The 17035-nt window shown below is 46.5% G+C and overlaps 1 protein-coding gene across 1 annotated transcript; it reads right to left on the bottom strand.

Moving 5' to 3' along the window:
* Positions 1–2376: 2376 nt before the first annotated feature.
* On the bottom strand, positions 2377–11208 carry LOC142892212 (primary amine oxidase, liver isozyme-like). The gene is made up of 6 exons (XM_076032201.1): positions 9567–11208; positions 7584–7702; positions 6000–6166; positions 4645–4777; positions 4148–4552; positions 2377–4108 (listed from the first exon to the last, which is right to left on the bottom strand). The coding sequence occupies exons 1-5, from the start codon at positions 11140–11142 to the stop codon at positions 4268–4270; spliced, it is 2280 nt and encodes a 759-aa protein (XP_075888316.1). The 5' UTR covers positions 11143–11208; the 3' UTR covers positions 2377–4108; positions 4148–4267.
* Between the last annotated feature and the right edge of the window lie 5827 nt (positions 11209–17035).

Genomic DNA, 17035 nt, shown 5'->3' with positions numbered 1-17035 from the left:
ATCTGAAACTCTTGTTCTCCCAATTCAGCTGCCTCATCCATTCCGTTCCTCCATTCGTCGAGAAAGGCATCACCCTGTGACTCACACGAGTTGTTCAAGACAACACAGCTGCTGACAACCGTAGGGACCTTTGCAACGCTGATGTCCATCTTTTTCAGTAGACACCGAAATCTACCCTTCAGTCATGCGTGCACGGCTCAGTCTGTAGTTGAAGTGTCTCTGCTCTCTTGTGAGATGTCCGTTGTCCGCATATCCCTTACTTTCAGGTAAAACTAGCTGTGGTTTTGCGCTTTACGGCCCCCAGTCGTAAAAAAAACAAACAAACCTAGCACTTACCTCTTTAAACGGAAATGACGCATGTTGCATTTGCATAGGTTCTGCAGGGGGCGGGGGGTTATGCGATCACAAATGGCGCGCTCGAGACGCACGTTAATGCTAAGTGCGAACAGATGCTTCGAGATGCGTTCTCGTGATCCGATCCCCCAAAACAGTTACAAGTGACCAAGTGCAAACAGGGTCAAACAAGTCCACATGTTGCTCCTGTTTTCCTAAGAAAGCGTCATAAGCAGTTGGGAAAAATCCCGGTCAAAAAAGGTTGAATAAAGCAGCTGTCAGTAGGAGCAGTAAACTAAAAACAAATGTTTCTGCAGGAGGCTTTAAGTAGAGAGCTTTGTGCTTTGATGATCTGATGAGCTGATAATGATCTGGGACCTTTTCCATTGAGCGTGTGCAGTCATCGTAAGTGCCCGATAGGAAATTTGGCCAAATTTAGTGACAATTGAGCCTGGCACATTGAATATCTGATTTGAACGTCCCTTCCAGTCTACTGTAGTGACATTGACAAGCATCTGGAGGCCAACCATTGTGTAGTGCTTCCTTCCTGGTGTGAAGCTAAGTCAAAAATAACACTTCAAGCACTGCTTTTAATGCTGGTGGGGGAGAAGTTGTGGGGAGAAGCTCGATTCCAGCACCATTTCAATGCTGAGTGGTGCCACTCGCAGCCCTGATGCGATGCGGTGCAAAAACACTGTTGTGACGCTCACTGCTTTGCAAGAGTGCACCGAACGACACAGGACTGTCGTTGGAATGTGTTCTGTGAGAGTCGGTTCCAGATGTGCAAAATGTTTTTCAGATGTTTTGGCCGCCCTTCAGATGGACCCCATGTTCTGCTCTCCGATGGTTCCCTTGCTCAGAGGGAGGCTTAAAAGTCCTACTAAAACAACTCCACCACAGTCCTGTTTTGTTTTGTTATTCTTTTGTTCCTGTGTGTGTGCGCGTGTGACACTGCTGCTGGTAGGAGAGGTGGTCCGTTGTCTGCGCCACCTCGAGCGAACCTGTTTGGGGAGCAGGAGCCGTGCGGGAGGTGCAGTGCAGTGGCAGCTGGGGATCATTCATCTGCTTGGAGCTGCAGACCAGACACAAACAGTAATGCCTTCAACTTTAGGGACTGCTATATTTAAATTCAATCTTGAATTGGTCGCCAGAATCAGAAGCGGCCAGACAACTGTACGTTTGAAATAGTTTTTAATGACCTGGAGTACTACAGTATGACACGGACACTTAAAAGTAAACTTTACACCTTTGTCGCCTTTGCATCGCTAACGATCAGCTGTCATTGTCAAAAACTGCCATAATAACTGAGTCATGTGTTATGCAGATTATGTAAAATTCCTTAGTGGTGTGTCTCCATACTGTGACTTATCGGCCAATGGGGACACGGGGGATAGTTGAGCTGTCCCCAACCAATACAATTGGAGTGGGTTCAAAGAAAGATGAAAGTAATAATAAAAAAAAGGCCTGCACCACAGAGGAATTGTCTGCATAAACGCTCACATTTGGGCACACACACACATTTTCTTAGTAGTCAAAGACTCTGGAGTTCCTGGAACCCTCTAGAGGAGAAAAACCTGAAATGAACTCCTTGTCCTGGAACCAAGGGTAGAACCTAGAATAGAACTGTGTGTGTGTGATATTAAAAGGATGTTGGGAGACAGCACAAGGTGGCGCCGGAGAGTGGAATTCTTTTCTTTTCTAAATGTAACGCTGTGGGGCAAATGGGCCATTTTCTCTGACATTTTCTCTTTTTTTTGTCCATACGGTCTATCTTGTACTTTCATTGATAGCGCTCGTCAGAACAGGATCTCTTGGTGAAAAAGTTGGACAGTCCAAATCCAAATCAGGCGGAGCTTTTATGAGCCGGAGTCGTCTTTGTTTCCCGTTTGCCATGGCCCGCCTCCAGGAAAGCTTTAAAGAGGCACAAATCCACTCCACGTCTTTAGCAAAACACAATCATGCACTGTCACTCCATTCACACACATACGACACTGTTGACATCAGGGTTTGTTTTTTTTTTGGAGTGGAACAGATGTTGTTCTCTTTCTTTCTTTTTTTTTTTAAATTGTATTTTTTAGTAGAAATGGCAACAGCATCCCTCAGATTTTTAAGAGCGAGTCAGGAGCTCGAGGCGGGACCATGTATGGTCACTGTACGCTCGAGTGCATTGTGATGAGGATAACGTGCACATTTCTATGAAGCTTTGTTTATACCCGCTGCGGAAAACTCAAGGGGGAAAGGACGCTGAAAAAAAACAGCGTCATGTCGGTGAAAGTTGAATCTAAGAACCCAAATTCTGCAAATAAAAAAAACTGGGGAAAAAAAACAACAGCTGTGATCTAATGCAAACACTATTTCCATACAATGGAGCCACTGTTTCCTTCAAGCACTGGCCTGCAGGGCACAGCGCAAACAATGTAGCTGACGCAGATCTGCTCAGTGCAGTGGTTCTACAGGTGCACAGTGTTCCAAGTGAGCATAAACAAAGCTTAACGCCCTTCCAGGATATCATTCAGGAATATTTGTGCCAGCCCAACAAAACCACCGCAGGGAAAACAGTTTGATTGGGATGGCCGCACTTTGCGCAGTCCATCCAAAGCTAAACAAAAGGATTCGGAGATTGGCTGTGCGCGCAGTGGCCCGGGCCAAGAGCCGCATCAGACAGTAATCCCAGAGGGGTCGTGTTTCATCAGTGCGCATGGCAACGCGCAGCTGGCACAGTGTAACTTTAAACCGTTGATATCACAGTTTATATCACTGTGGATTAACATAGAAGATGCAAAGAGAACAACCGGAAAGAAAAAAAAAGAAAATCAGAACTGCGTTTCTCCCAATTCCCTTTGTGTCGACTGTGACTGCATACTCAAAAGTGTGTTTTTTTTTGCTTGTTTTTTTTAAACACGATCGATACAATGTCATGTTAGAGTCCAATAAAACGTATCAGTGAGTGCATCCATGATTTACACCAAAAGCATAAAGAAAGACCGTTTCAGACAAATCAAAAAACTATCTGACAAAATATCTCTCTCACTATATATATATAACTGAGTAGCAGCCAGTGATCTTGTTACTTCATTACAATGCCTTTTTAAAAGATTGAGTACGTTTGAACAACACAAAATGTGACTTATATTTACACTTTGGTTATAATGCTATTGCGATAATGGTGTGGCACTAACAGGAACAAGAGCTAACATAAACTTAAAGGGGTGAAATGCAACATGTTTTCACTGCTAAATGTTGTGGCGTGTTCACTGTGACAAAAAAACCTACCTGCATGCCCTGAGAGGCCTCTGGTTGAAGGCGTTTATATTTCTGTGAAACTACCACTTTAAGCTAGCATTCTGCGTGCAATGTTCTTGCTAGCGCCTCAGGGTGTGTGTTTAGCACTACTCTGTGTTTACTCACAGAGAGTCAGGAAGGGGACGGGACCAGTGCTTCTGAAGGCGTGGGGGAAGCGGACATTATGTGTGACAGCACTTTCTACTCTGGGTGTCGTGACACCGCTGGTTCATTTCCATTTGGGAGGTTTATCCCAGCTGCTGCTATACAGGCAAACTCAAACTTTCTCATTCTTTTGTTAATCGTTAGGATGAAATAACAGCAATCTAAAGGCTACCTGCAGCATTTTATGCTAGTATTTAATGTAATTAAACATGCCAGAAATTAAACAGGCCCCATTGAGATTACAATTGCTCCATAGTTCATTGATTAGGAAAGGTTTGACTGCGGCCTGATGCATGCTAGCTTCTTCCTCTGGATCCAGTGTTTTACGCTAGCCCAGGCTAACCACAAACTCACTTTGAATGCTCACCAAAAAAAAAAAAAAAAATATTAAAACACATGTAACAAATGTCACCAACATTTTTCCAAACTCTTAACTCTGGCTAAAGTTTCTGGTCGGTAAATTAGACCCCCAGCACGCAAATCACTCTCAGTCCTCAAACTTCATGACACCTTCAAAGCCATTGTAAGTGAAGGGCTCCAGCACGGGGCTGCAGCTTTCCTGGGCGAGGCAGGCCATCCTGTTGTTCTCACAGCTGTCGGCAGATTTCTTGTCTATGTACACCGAGTCGGGCGAGTCGATGGACGGATCCCCGTTAAAGTAGTTGTGAGGCCGCAGCAGGACCCCGCCCCCGTTGCCCACCGTCACCGTGTTGGGAATGTCCTCGGCGTGGGGGATGTGGAGGAAGCCGGTGGTCACCCAGGCAACCAGGTCCTGCAAGCCACACACATTCACGCATGTCACGCCCCCACAAAAAAATAAAATAAAATAAAATAAACTGGCGGCCGCCGTCTGACCACACGCACCTCGTTGACGATGCTTTCGTTGTCGGCGATGTACTTGCTGAAGTCGACGGTCGGAGCCCACATGTTGTTTTGGCAGTACAGGCTGCTGCTGGTCTGCTCCGAGTCCTTATGCTTGGTGATGGCAACCTTGTACCTTGGGAGACGCAAAGGACAGGATGAGGGTAAAGTGGGACAGGCACGAGGATAAGTGGCTCATCACGGATTTCATTACCAGAACCAAAACAAAAGCAGCTGTTTGCTTTTAAACGCTGAGCCTTTATATCTCACTCCAGCACATTTTTCTCAAAAGTAGGGATTAATACTGGGGTTGAGTATTTTAGTCGTACTTGTAAAATACATGCCAATACCAGGACATTGATACCAGTTGTATGTGTATGTATATGACAATTTTGTTTTTGACAAATGTTTGTGTCGAACACGAGAAGTCACTGACAAAGTGTCAGAAGTCACTGACGAAGTGTCAGTGATTTCTCTTGTTTGGGAAGTCACCATACAAACTCGTGGGATCGTGTTACTGCGGATGCGCAAGTTTTCCAGTTGCGAGGAAAAGAGATGAAGCGGACCGAAATGAGGACTGCTCGTGCGAGACACAACTGCTTCCCAGTTAGACAGCAAATAACGATTGCACAAGTTTCGCCACTTTGACATTAGGCAGTGTGTAATATCATAAAAGGGGAATTGTGTGGCCCTGATTTACTGGTGATAAATGGGGGATACTAATTGGTACGAACTTTGCATAGCAAACAACATGTATCACAACACCACTTCTGCGTTGACAGTAACGTTCTCAGAAGTTTAGCTGTGTGTGTGTGTGTGTGTGTGTGTGTGTGTGTGTGTGTGTGTGTGTACAGTAAAGTCATTTCATGTACATTGTGTAACTTCCTGTTTCCAAAGCTTGAACTGGATTGAAGTTTAACAAAAAAAAGGGAGGTGGGAGGTGGGAGGTGGGGGTTATAGAAACACAAACAAACACACAGTCTGGCTCCCGGGCTTTCTTGTCCTCTTATAGTAATTTTAGCCAAGTTAAGCAGCATGCTCTTAATTCTGCATGTCCTTTCGCACGTCGCCCTCCGCAGGGAGTCAAAGCCAGTCACACGATTTACAATGTCACAAGTCTTTACATTGGATGTCGGGCTTGGCACACTTGTTATTCTGAGCTCCCTGCTCGGGGGGGGGCGGGGGGGGGGGTTTGGGAGGTTGGGGGATGGGGGACTGCTAGTGTTCCCTCGGGGTCTGCATTTTTCGGTATGACCTCCCAGTCTTGGGGCACTAGCCCACGGTCAACAAAAGGAAAAAAAAATGGCCCAATGACAGAGGAGTGCGGTGCTGTTTTGGAATGTCATCCCCTTCCTCACCTGGCCCAGGACATGGAACTCTCCACGGGGTCGGACTCTGGGAGGTGGTCCCCGGCGAAGCTGTACACCTGCAGCCTGTAGGAGCGCTCGTGACCCCACTCGTTTTTCTTCTTACTGGCGATGTGCAGGTAGCGAGGCGTCTTGGTGCCGTAACGCATGGCCGCTTCCTGCAGGGGGAGCCGCAGAGCGTTAATCTCCCGAGAGACTTTGGGTTGTAGCCGTTGTTAAACAAGGACGGATGCTGCTGAGTAATGCGAAAGTTAGCAGTCGTCACGATTCGTACGGCTTCTTCTTCTTCTTGGTTTTAGACGGGTGGCAACCAACTTCATCGGTGCATTATCGCCCCCTACTGTGATCTAAATATATATATATATATTTAAAAAAAACTATTATATGTGTATATGTATTAATCCCAAAGTCAAAATGTGCGCACACACACAGAGTAGTGGAATATTACATAATGTACATTTTAAACTAAAAACTTATTCACAACTTTGTTTATTTTATACCTTCAACAGTTACGTATAACATGTTGCACCACTTCCATGTCCTTCCCACTTTCACACAGCCCAGATGGATGTTTTATAAGCTGCGTGTTGCGAAAACTTCCTGTTTTATTTTGATAGTCTCGTCTTCCCCCGTGCTGTCTCCAGTTTTCTTCCTGTCGTAGTTTTCCCACCTTCTCTGATTGCAGAAGGTTTATCACCTGTGCCCTCTTTGATTTGCCAGTGTTTTTTTGTTTTTTTTACCATGTCTTCTTCCCTCTTTTCTATTTAAAACCCCACCCAGCTCTTCTTTGTCTGATCAAAAGTCGAAAACACGCTTAAGGATTTAAAAAAAAATAACTCTAAAGACTGCGCACCACATACACACAGTGGTTCTGCTCTATCATCGATGGAGAATCTGGTCCTCCGAAACCTGAAATCTCGCCCTAACGACGCTAAAACACAACAGGAAACATGAAAAGGGAATAACAGCGGTTAACCTGGAGACAGCGTGGACATGGACGACTTCTACCAGTGGACTGAGCGAGCAACAGGTGAGTTGTTCACAAATGAAGCTAACGGCTGCTGTTTTTAGCCTCGTAGCATGAAAGCCCAAAACACAACTTGGCTAAAAAAAAAAATCTGACATGCTGGTTTTTGTTTGCGCCCGCTTCCTTGTCCCTCAGTCAGCTCACCTAGAAATGAATGAGAAGCTTGGACTGTGAATGAAGTAGTGCTTTCAATGAATGCTTATCAAAGAAATGTATAATAATAATTATAACTTTTAAAAAAAAAAAAAAAAACTTTTTAAATTTGATTTCCTGCTGAGATTGATGAATTTTGTTGAACTTTTCTAATAAAAAAAAAAAAAAAGTCTCGAGGCATAAAAAAGGTGACATTTGCATTGGCAGTCTCCAATGGCGGTACAAACGGCTCCAAAACGAGTTCCCTTTGTGACATCACAAAGGGATAAATTCCCGATATTGTGGAATTCAGCTAAACTACAACGAGGAGGACTCAACAATAGTTTTGTGGGTCAGGTGATATTGGACCTTCTCGTCAAACCTCGGCGTAAAACTGAAAGACGGCGAACTCGGACCTGTTCTGTATGGAGCTGCTTCTCCACCAGCTCTGGGACCATGGCGGAGTGGTCGGGTTCCATTCCCGTCTTCACTTTGGCGTACTGCATGTCTTTGGTCTGGAAAATGTTCTCCACTCCTGGGAGGAGGCGGGAGGGCACACAAACAAACGTTTGGAACGCTGCTCGGTCGCATCTGTAGTTTCCCCCGACCCAAATCGACAAGGCTGCGTTTCCCAGCTATTTTTACTCCCGAATGGAGCCAGCAACGAAGTGGTTATTATGGGCCCGCAGTGGGAGGGCTGTTTCGCAACATCAAAAGAGAGCTCTCGCAGTGATTAACATCAGAAATTAGGAAAACCGCCCTCGGAGCCGCAGAATGTTTGAATCATTAATCCTGCTATTTCACAGATTTCAAATTGGAATTGCCCGTGTTTAGATGTTTCATTTTCCACCGTTTGGAAACTTGGCAAAGGGAGCTGCTTAGCTTGGCCTGATGAACAGCTAAATAGGTAAACAAACACAACAACAACCCAACAAAAAAACACAACATGAACAGCTAGTAAATGCCAAGAACATTCCAGAGTGTAAGACCCTGTGGGGGGGGGTGGTAAAGTGAGGAGTGAGTGAGCACAATAAATAGTGGGACTGTTGCATTCTCCCTCTTGCTCTCACGGCAAAGACACAGACAGAACTCTGCCTGACTGCACCTCAGCGTCTGTTGTTTCTCCGCCTGTTTCATGCAACGTCCCTCAGGAGGTTTTCGACTGGCGACGACGGCCCCGACTTCGGCGAGGGCAACACAAACAGGAAATCCAGCAGCAGATGATTTCAAATCCTTCGGCCAGGGCATCTTATTTTTTTATTTTTTTAAATCGTGGCTGGAAAAGTATAATATTGGAGATCATAAGACTTTATTGCCAATGCAGGCTCTTTAATTTTCAACTATAAGGGCACCACTGTGACCAAAGTCCTGCAGCGAGTGATGCCTCCCCCCCCCCGCCGCCGCCGCCTGCACAGAAACAACCCGTGCCAAGCCTTACTCCGAAGCCTCGCCCCTGAAGCGAAGGCACATCCTCGCAGTCCCGGATCACAGCATTCAACAGGAGAATGATTTCACCCACAATCTACCCATAACAACCCTGTGAAGGTGGACTTAACCGCACCCAAGCCCATCTCCAAACAAACGAAAGAAGAAAACTAACTGCGAATTAGGGAACAGGAAATCTTCACCAATGTTCATATTATTAATAAACCTATGTCAGGGTCAGGGTTAGTGTTAAATTAAAGTTACTCTTTGAGTTTCCGCCACGGAAAATCATCAAGTCAGAACAAAAAAAAGATACTGTGCATCCATCAACAAAGGCATGACGCCTGAGACGCTGCGGTGTGGAAGTGTAGTCGACAAATAAGATTGACTTGCAAGCCCAGGCGATACTTTCACACTTGATACTTTGCCTCATTATTTATGTTTCAAGGTGGCATCACAGCTAGTATAACACAAGGACAAGAAATCAAGCGTGGCATGCGTGGGCAATAGCCACGGGGTGGGCAGTGGTAGCTGTGGTGGGATGGCTCTTGTCTCTGATTGTTAATGTAAAATGCATTCATGTATTTATGTATTTAATATGTTTAATGTATTTCGGACTTGATGATTGGCCTCAGTTTTGTTCTTGGTGGACACAAGACACTCGAAGAAAAGATTTAACGCAACACTAATCCTGACCAGAGGACAATAGGAAAAAGCTGATATAGGTTTATTATCAATATTAACTGAATGCTCAATCAATACAAGAAAATTAGAGTCACAATTGGAATAATATAAACAGTTATGTAGTCTTTTCGGGTATCTACGTGTTGCCACCCCTGCCCTGTGTGAGTCATGGTCTCACCCTGTGACCAAAGGAAAAATCCTGGGACACACTGCAAAACCCTGGGACGCACCGGGCCCCTGACTTGAGAGCATTCCCACTCAAGATTCACTCGGTCACGAGCGGCACTCACCCGCCACATCCAGGTCCGCCTTGAAGCTGATGAAGTGCGTGTGGATGTTGCCCAGCACGTTCTTCGCCACCTGGTGGCCGTACCTTTGGCTGCCGTTCACCATGTACGAGGAGGAGATGTAGCCGGTGGCGTGCACCTTGGCCTCCACGGAGCCGCTCTGGTAGAAGATGAAGTCCCACATGTAGTCGTAGTTGCCGATGGCCGTGATGGTCCGGAACACCAGCGCGCTGTTGGCCATGCCGCCGTAGCTGTTGTGGAAGAAGTCGGCGAAGTGACGGCGCAGCGGCTGGCCCGTGTTGTGCTCGAAGACGCAGATGGAGTTGCGGTACCGCACCGGCTTCGGCGCGTCGATGTAGCGGTACGTGTCCACGTAGCTCGCCTCGTAGGGGCAGTCGACGCCGCGCGTGAGCTCGTGCGCGAAGCGGCCGATGCCGATGCTCGAGTCGAGGAACTTGGTGAGGATCATGCCCGGCGTGACGGAGCCGTACACGGACATGGCCTCCTGCACGCTGAGCTCGTAGAGGATGCGCTCGCCCTTGAAGCGCACGTCGAACACCCGCATGCCCGTCAGCGAGCTGAGCCCGAAGGCGAAGGTCCAGTCCAGGTAGACCACGTGGTTGCCACTGACGCTGTAGCGCTTCCCCTCGGGGCTGAACTCCTGCGGGCCCACCTGCAGCGGCCGCGTGCGCGGCAACAGCGAGCCGTAGTCGGGCGACGGCTTGTACGCGATCTTCGTCACGTTGTTGCCCGCCTCGTAGGCGCGCGCGAGCTCCTTCACGCTGTCGAAGTACTGGCCGTTGTAGAGCACGCGGCTCACCGTCCACGCGGACGAGTTGACGCTGCCGTGGTCCACGCGCACCTCGAAGCCCACCGGGTGGATGTACATGCCCTCCATGGGCCGGAAGAAGGAGATCCACGTCTTCCTCTCGCCCGCGCGCACGCCGCGCGGCATCTGCTCGAACGGGTGCAGCCCGTCGGCGTCGCTCGCGTCGAAGCTCTCCTTCATGAGCTTCTGCAGCTTTTCGAAGACCTCGCGCTGCAGGAAGGCGAACAGCTCAGCGTACTCGCCGATGGTGACCGTGCGCGCGTTGATCGGCAGGTCCGCGCCGTAGCGCTCGTGCGTGACGTCCTTGTGGTGGGTCGGGTTGGGAAGGGGCCACACCACGTACTCCTTGATGATGCCGCGCGAGCCGTAGAAGACCACCGCCGTAGCCTCCCGGACGGGCTTGGGGCCCTTGTTGTCCAGGTAGGCGAGCACTTCGGCCTTCTTGGGCAGCGACAGGTCGATGAGGAACAGGAAGTTCTGCCACGGCTTGGTGGTCTGGCTCGTGGAGATGTCGGCGCCGGCCAGCGCGCGCATGTACTGCTGGACCTGCGCGTACTCCTCGCGGCTGAGGTCGGCGAACACGAGGCTGCGCTCGTCGTGCGCCGCCCGCAGCGCGTGGACGCGCTGCTTGGAGCACTTAGGGCCCTTGCTGGAGTGGATGCCGATGAGGACGATGTTGAGGATGATGGAGACGAGGACGAACAGGATGAGCGCCCATTTCGCCAAGGAGTTCATCCTCTTCTCTACCATGGCGCGCGGGCTTCTCGGCTGAGCGTGGAGGAGAGGAGTGAGATGCGCGGGGAGCAGCGGGTTGGCCGACTGTTTTTTTTTTTTTTTTTTTCGGCTGGGGTCGGAGGGGGAGTGAGTAGGGGCGAGTCCAAAGTCGCCCAGTAACACCCCCCTCATCCCCTCATCCCCGCCTCTCTGCCGATGAAGCCGGCCCATCGAGAGCTGTGGCCGCGCTGATGTTAGGCACACCGTTTCGATGATGCATGTGCAGAGTGATGTGCGTTATGTCTGAACTCTTAGCAATCAATCAATAAAAACTAAATACATGGTAGAAAGAGAAATATACACAATCAATAAATGTTTTGAAAAAAATAAACACCAATTACAAACACAAATTTGAAAGTCGATCACAAAAACAACGCGAGTTAAGAAACCACCACAGCTAAACTGCCTTTTCCTCCTCGAGTTCAGTAAGAGCGATGGCTGAAGGAGTGTTTGTGTCTGTTCATTTCAGCACATGGAGGTCTGAGAAGTGAACCAGATGGAAGAATCTAAAACTGTCGATGGGGAGGTCGAGAACAGTCTTGAAGATGACTGCCCTGAGGCTAAACAGGTGGCCTGTGTTAGTGTAGGGAGGCGCCACCCAGAGGTGAACGGTGAGATGACCCTGAATGACAAGTGGCGTGTGGATGCTGAGGTACCGGGAGGAAATGGACTGGGTGAATTCATCAGCGTGAGCAGCGGGCTTGTGTGTGTATGTATGCGAGATGCTGGGACTGTGAATTCCTGTGCAATCAAGTGTCAGCAGTCACACGTTTGCTGTCTGCAGCATCGGCGCAACTCGTCGCTACTCCTGCAACAAGTTGACAAAAACGGGGCGGGGGGGTGATTGTTCAATGAGCGATGATTTGTTCAATGAGGCTGTTGATGGATCATATATGAAGCTACGAGGGGTCGTCAGTAATCAGAGTAGCTTTACTCATCACTGTGCAGCTGCAGGGGGGGGGGGGGGGGGGGAGTTTGGGCGTGCTGTTTGCCGTTACTGTGCGCTTGTTGGCCGGCCACACCGCAAAAGAATCATTTGCTGTTCGATGTTGTTCGGAGTGACGCTTCGGCTTAAATTCTGATGAATTGCGACGCACAATGGAGAAATAACGTTGCAGTAAAGAAAAAACGAGAAAGACGTGACTAAATAAATAGTGAGTAAGTGAAGAAGAGACAAATGTAAGTTGAAATAAAAAAAAAAGTAGTAAAGCCGAATTAGTAACGATAAAGCGAGACGAATATCCATGCGAGGTTGATGAAGCGAGTTCACACGCAAATAATGATAGTTATGTTGTATGAAACATCTTGATAATCAGAGTGAAGATAAACCTTTGTTGGAAAACCTCAACAAACGTTTTGGTAAAGTCGGTTAAAAAAAAAGCTAAACAAACTCTTCTTTACGAAAAGCGAAGTAGCTATTTAGAACTTTCTCTAACATTGAGCATTGTGCGCTATCGATGCTATAATAAACCACATTTTTATATGCTCTATCATCCAGCTCGTGAAGCTCTAACCCTGGAGAAACGACCTGTAGCATTCTTTTTTTTTTTTATCACCTTACATTTCACATCAGGAAATCACGTACTGCCCCTTTAAAAATAACGAGTGACCCGTTACTACAATAGTTTATTTTTCTTCTCCAGTCAATTTTCCCTCGACTTCTATTTCTGTTTATCGCTAGCTTATTTTTTTGAGGGGGAAGGCCTGGAAGTGTAGGATGGAATTGGTCGGATAATGAGGGAGGAGTGGAAGAAAAGCAAAGCAGATAAAGCGGATGCGAGCGCAACCGGCTCTGGCTTTGCCTTTCGGCGTGTTTGGCCCTGACGCAGGATAAACACGCGGCTCCAGAGTGCCATTGTCTCGCTGACCTCACGGGAGCTTTTATTGTGATCCGTCCGCCACACCTTGCGATTTGTTTGGCTGCCTCGGGTCGCAGCCTTGAGCACAACAGGGACGTCAGCCCCCTTTCTGCAGGGCTTTCTCTCTCCGAGCGGCTTATTGTTGTTGTTGTTTTTTCTAAAAAAAAAAAAAAACTGTCACGGCTCTCACACAAACAAAGAAAAAAAGATTACATCCCTTCCTGCCTGAGAACACAAATTATTGTCCCTGTTTGCAACTTCAGTTCAGTCGCTGTTTTGCGGGTTTTTTACTTATTTATTGATTGGCGAAACAAATCAGAGATTAACTGGTGCCTTTGATTGTCATTTTAGGCTTAATCGCTTCATTTATCTGACGGCTTTGGTGGCTTCGTTATCAATAAAACAATCTCTGTGATTAGTGCGGTTGGAAAAAAAAGCAACTGAAAACGCTGCTTTGTAGACTGGCTTTTGGTTCATCAACTCCTGTTTTCTGTCTTTTACCTCCATTGTGCACTTTTGAAAGACACCTTGCCTCTGCCTATTTCGTGATGTGTTATATTGCTGTATGGGTTTTGTTTAATGGAAAGCACTTTTCTGATCCAGTATCTGTGACAAGTGCTATGCAAATAAACTTTACTGAGATGCGGCACCAGCAAACCAATCAATTGATTTAAATTCAAATTTATTTTTATGTCGCACTTTTCCAAGCAAATTCAATAGTGGGCCAGAATACCATTCAAGACTCTTTAAATTTTGATTGTCAAATATACATATCAAAAGTGAATCAAGAAAAAGGAAAAAGAGACTAATGCAAAGAAAAATCCTAGTTAGAATAATCAAAGATCAATATCAGACAATATATGGATATAAATGTGGGAAAAAAAAAAACATTCAAACATATTAGTAATAAAAACAGAGAAAAATACAAGAACAGGATCGGGATCCTGTTGCTCCCTCCAGGTCCAGCCAGGTCGCTGGGAAGAGGAAGTGGGCCCTAATTGGCCCGCTGCTGACGCGCTGTGCTTCCGGCCGACGCAGTGGGAAATGTTTTTGTGCGATTAATCTCGCAGCGTAGCCGTCTCCCCCCCAACCCCCGATGGTCCTGATTGCAGCCAGGCCTCTCAGGCTTTCCTCAGACGTGTTTACACAAGGGGACGGAAGGAAGAAAAGAAAAGAAAAGAAAGAATGAAAGGTGGTGGTGGGGGGTGTTGAGGCCCATCCTGGGAGGCACTAGCGGACGTTTTGAGGGGCCAAAAAAACTTCTTTGAGGGCGACTGTCTCTCTTGGCGGACGTGGCCGGAATGCACGCGCGGGCCCTAAACGCGCCGTATTTAACTGCAGCAATGAGATTATAAAGGCACAAAATGTGATGATTTGTGAATGATGAACGTTTTTCTTGCAGAGAACAGTTTAAAAAAAAAAAAAAAAAGATTTTCAATTTGCAACAAATGACAAACATAGTGAACGTGACACAACAAACTCCCACACTACGCACACACTACATGTAATATTTTCCCGGACCGGCATGAAAACTGTGGTACTTTCCTAAATATAATAATAAACGTGAATCCACCATGTACTGATTTGGAACTTTATCGGCAGCGTCTTCTTAACGTGGCGACGACAACGTAACGCGAGGAACAGCCGCTTTTTTTCTCTCTCAATGCTCCAAAGGCTGCTGGTCTTTTAATGCAGGGTGCTTGTGTCTCTGAGTGGCCAAGCAGTTTTGAAGGCTTCATGGCCTCATTAGAGAGGCCGGTGGCCGCATGTTAAGCAGAGTGGGCTTGTTGCGTAGGAATCTTCCCTCGAGATAAAACCCATGTTAGCGGTAGGACTCCTGGTATTGTCTGTTAAACGTTGCTTTCTTTTTCTTGGAAGTCGTGGCCTCTTGTGTCTCCTCACTGGGCCTTTTCCTCTTTCCAAGGACGCTTCTATTCACTCTTTTTACGCTGTTGCTCGCTAGCTTGCTGGCTCATGGGTTTAATCTAGGAGTAACGTGCCACGTGACCGAGACAAGCGCCTTGATATACGTCAAGAGTTGAGCCATAGTTGGACGTAACGGAGAGAATCTGGAAGCTGATTATTCTTTTTGTTCGGCCCAGTGCCAAATGACCCACGGACCGGTACCGACACATGTTCAATCTCAGTGATCTTGAATCCGGAGTCATCGTTTACGAGATGAAGTGCAGGCCGGTCACTGAAAAGCAAAAAAAACAAACAAACAATAAAAACTCTTCAGTTTAGAAAAAAAGAAGTGAACAGTTGAGTAATTTCTGTGATCGGATGAACCTCACCGTGGAATGTTTCAGCCTGTTTCTGCTTCCTCCTTTTTTCTTATCCTTTCCTTTCAGTGGTGGAGGGAGAGCCACAGCTATACATAATGTTCAGACATGCTAATCCCAGTTGTTTACAACATCACATTAACTCTGTCTCTCGACTTTGGATGTTTATCACCCTTAAAGGTCTGGATACTGTCAAACATAACTTTTCCCCAAATACAGCTCAGCCTCGTTTGGGTCCTGCTGGTGGTTCACATGAACATTTAAAAAAAAAAAAAAAATAGCAAACACGTGGACTGCCCTCCACCGCCACCACACCCCAATCTCCCCACTGTCTGCCTCGCTCCATTACTCTGCCCGGCTGGGCATCAGTAGATTCTCGTCCGATTAGATGGAGAAAAATTTCCTCAAATAAACAAAAAAAGCCTGCACAGTGTAGTGCCACATCTGGACCTAATGTTTTTCACCGGGACAATTGGAATTTATTGCAGCATGGCCTTCCGGTGAACCACGTTTGGAGGAACTAAAAGTGGTACCTGATTGGCTGTGATGCTACCTTCTCTGCGACTATCCCTACTTAATATCTTAAAGCCGTAAAACACCCGCTCTCGGAAGAACACTTTCACCCACAAATCACAGTTGGGTGTCCACTCCGAAGCGCTCTCAGACGACCTGGTTCCAGACATGGACTGGTACCACTGGCGGCCAGCGCTAGTTTTACGACCGTTATCTTTCTGCAGAACATTCCAAGGGGCCATCCTCAACACAGACAATGTTAAAAACTCTTATTTTCCCTTTTACAGAGACATCTGGAAGTCACATTTCCGTGATCACCATCAAGAATAAAGCATTAATGGACTTTGAATCACTCTTCTAACCTCAAGATTAACGGATTTAGGATTTCTTCATAAAGGAAGCCTGGAGGCTTTCAAGCTTCAGGTGGAGCAAGAGTGTCCCCTAAGGGGGGGGGGGTTACAAAAGTGATTCCGAGGTGATCGATTAAAAGTTGAATAAACTTTGCACCTCGGTTTTCCTCATATCAATGTTACATGCTTTGCCATAATCCCTATCATTACCATCACCAGTTTTCTACGTTACACTTAGGCGACTGTTACCTCAATCCGTACATACACCTTTTAAATATTGACAACTACATATACATATATATACTCATATATATAAATATATTTGTATACGTGCCCATATAAGTGCCTGAATGCGAAATCTATTAAATCTTTCAGTTGTCTTTTAAATATAAACAAACTTACTCCTGCCCTTGTATGCATCCTTGGAAATTTTGATAGGTATTTAGATATAAAATATATGTTGAAGTTTTAATGTGCTTTGAACGCTTTGTCTTCCTCAACTGTTGCCTAACTTTCGCAAGGTATCCACCATATGAAGGATCACACGGTTTTTATTTCTTCATGTTCTTCTATTTCATTTTTGGTTGTTGTTTCATTTCTTTATCAGCAACGAACCCGACTCCACATACATATTCATCAGATGCGTATAGCGTAAGACGACCCATCAGTTTTAGTGTTTGAACAGCCTTGTCATTGGTTCTTGGAGTTCAAAAGACCACCCTCTTCTCCAAGTTATACCAGCGAACTCAGTTCCTTTGTCTCAGAAGATCAGAAGATGAAGAAGAAGTTTTCCTCAGTGTTGTCTAGTCTTTCTTAGTGTCGTCTTGTCTAGTGTTTTTGTCCTCGACATTTTTCTTTCTTCTAA

The sequence above is a fragment of the Nelusetta ayraudi genome, unplaced genomic scaffold, assembly GCF_046127955.1.
Source record: "Nelusetta ayraudi isolate G7.1 ecotype Tasmania unplaced genomic scaffold, CSIRO-AGI_Nayr_v1 ptg000034l, whole genome shotgun sequence".
NCBI lineage: Eukaryota > Metazoa > Chordata > Actinopteri > Tetraodontiformes > Monacanthidae > Nelusetta > Nelusetta ayraudi.
Note: the sequence above shows the minus strand (reverse complement) of the source record. Positions and strands in the feature narration are given on the sequence as shown.

Excerpts from the sequence above, each read along its gene's own strand:
- LOC142892212 (XM_076032201.1), bottom strand. The coding sequence starts at position 11,142 with ATGGTAGAGAAGAGGATGAACTCCTTGGCGAAATGGGCGCTCATCCTG. Across the intron at positions 6,167-7,583 it reads AGCAGCTCCATACAGAACAG|GAAGCGGCCATGCGTTACGG; the intron begins GTCCGAGTTCGC and ends CTCCCCCTGCAG. Across the intron at positions 4,553-4,644 it reads ACGAAAGCATCGTCAACGAG|GACCTGGTTGCCTGGGTGAC; the intron begins GTGCGTGTGGTC and ends TGTGGCTTGCAG.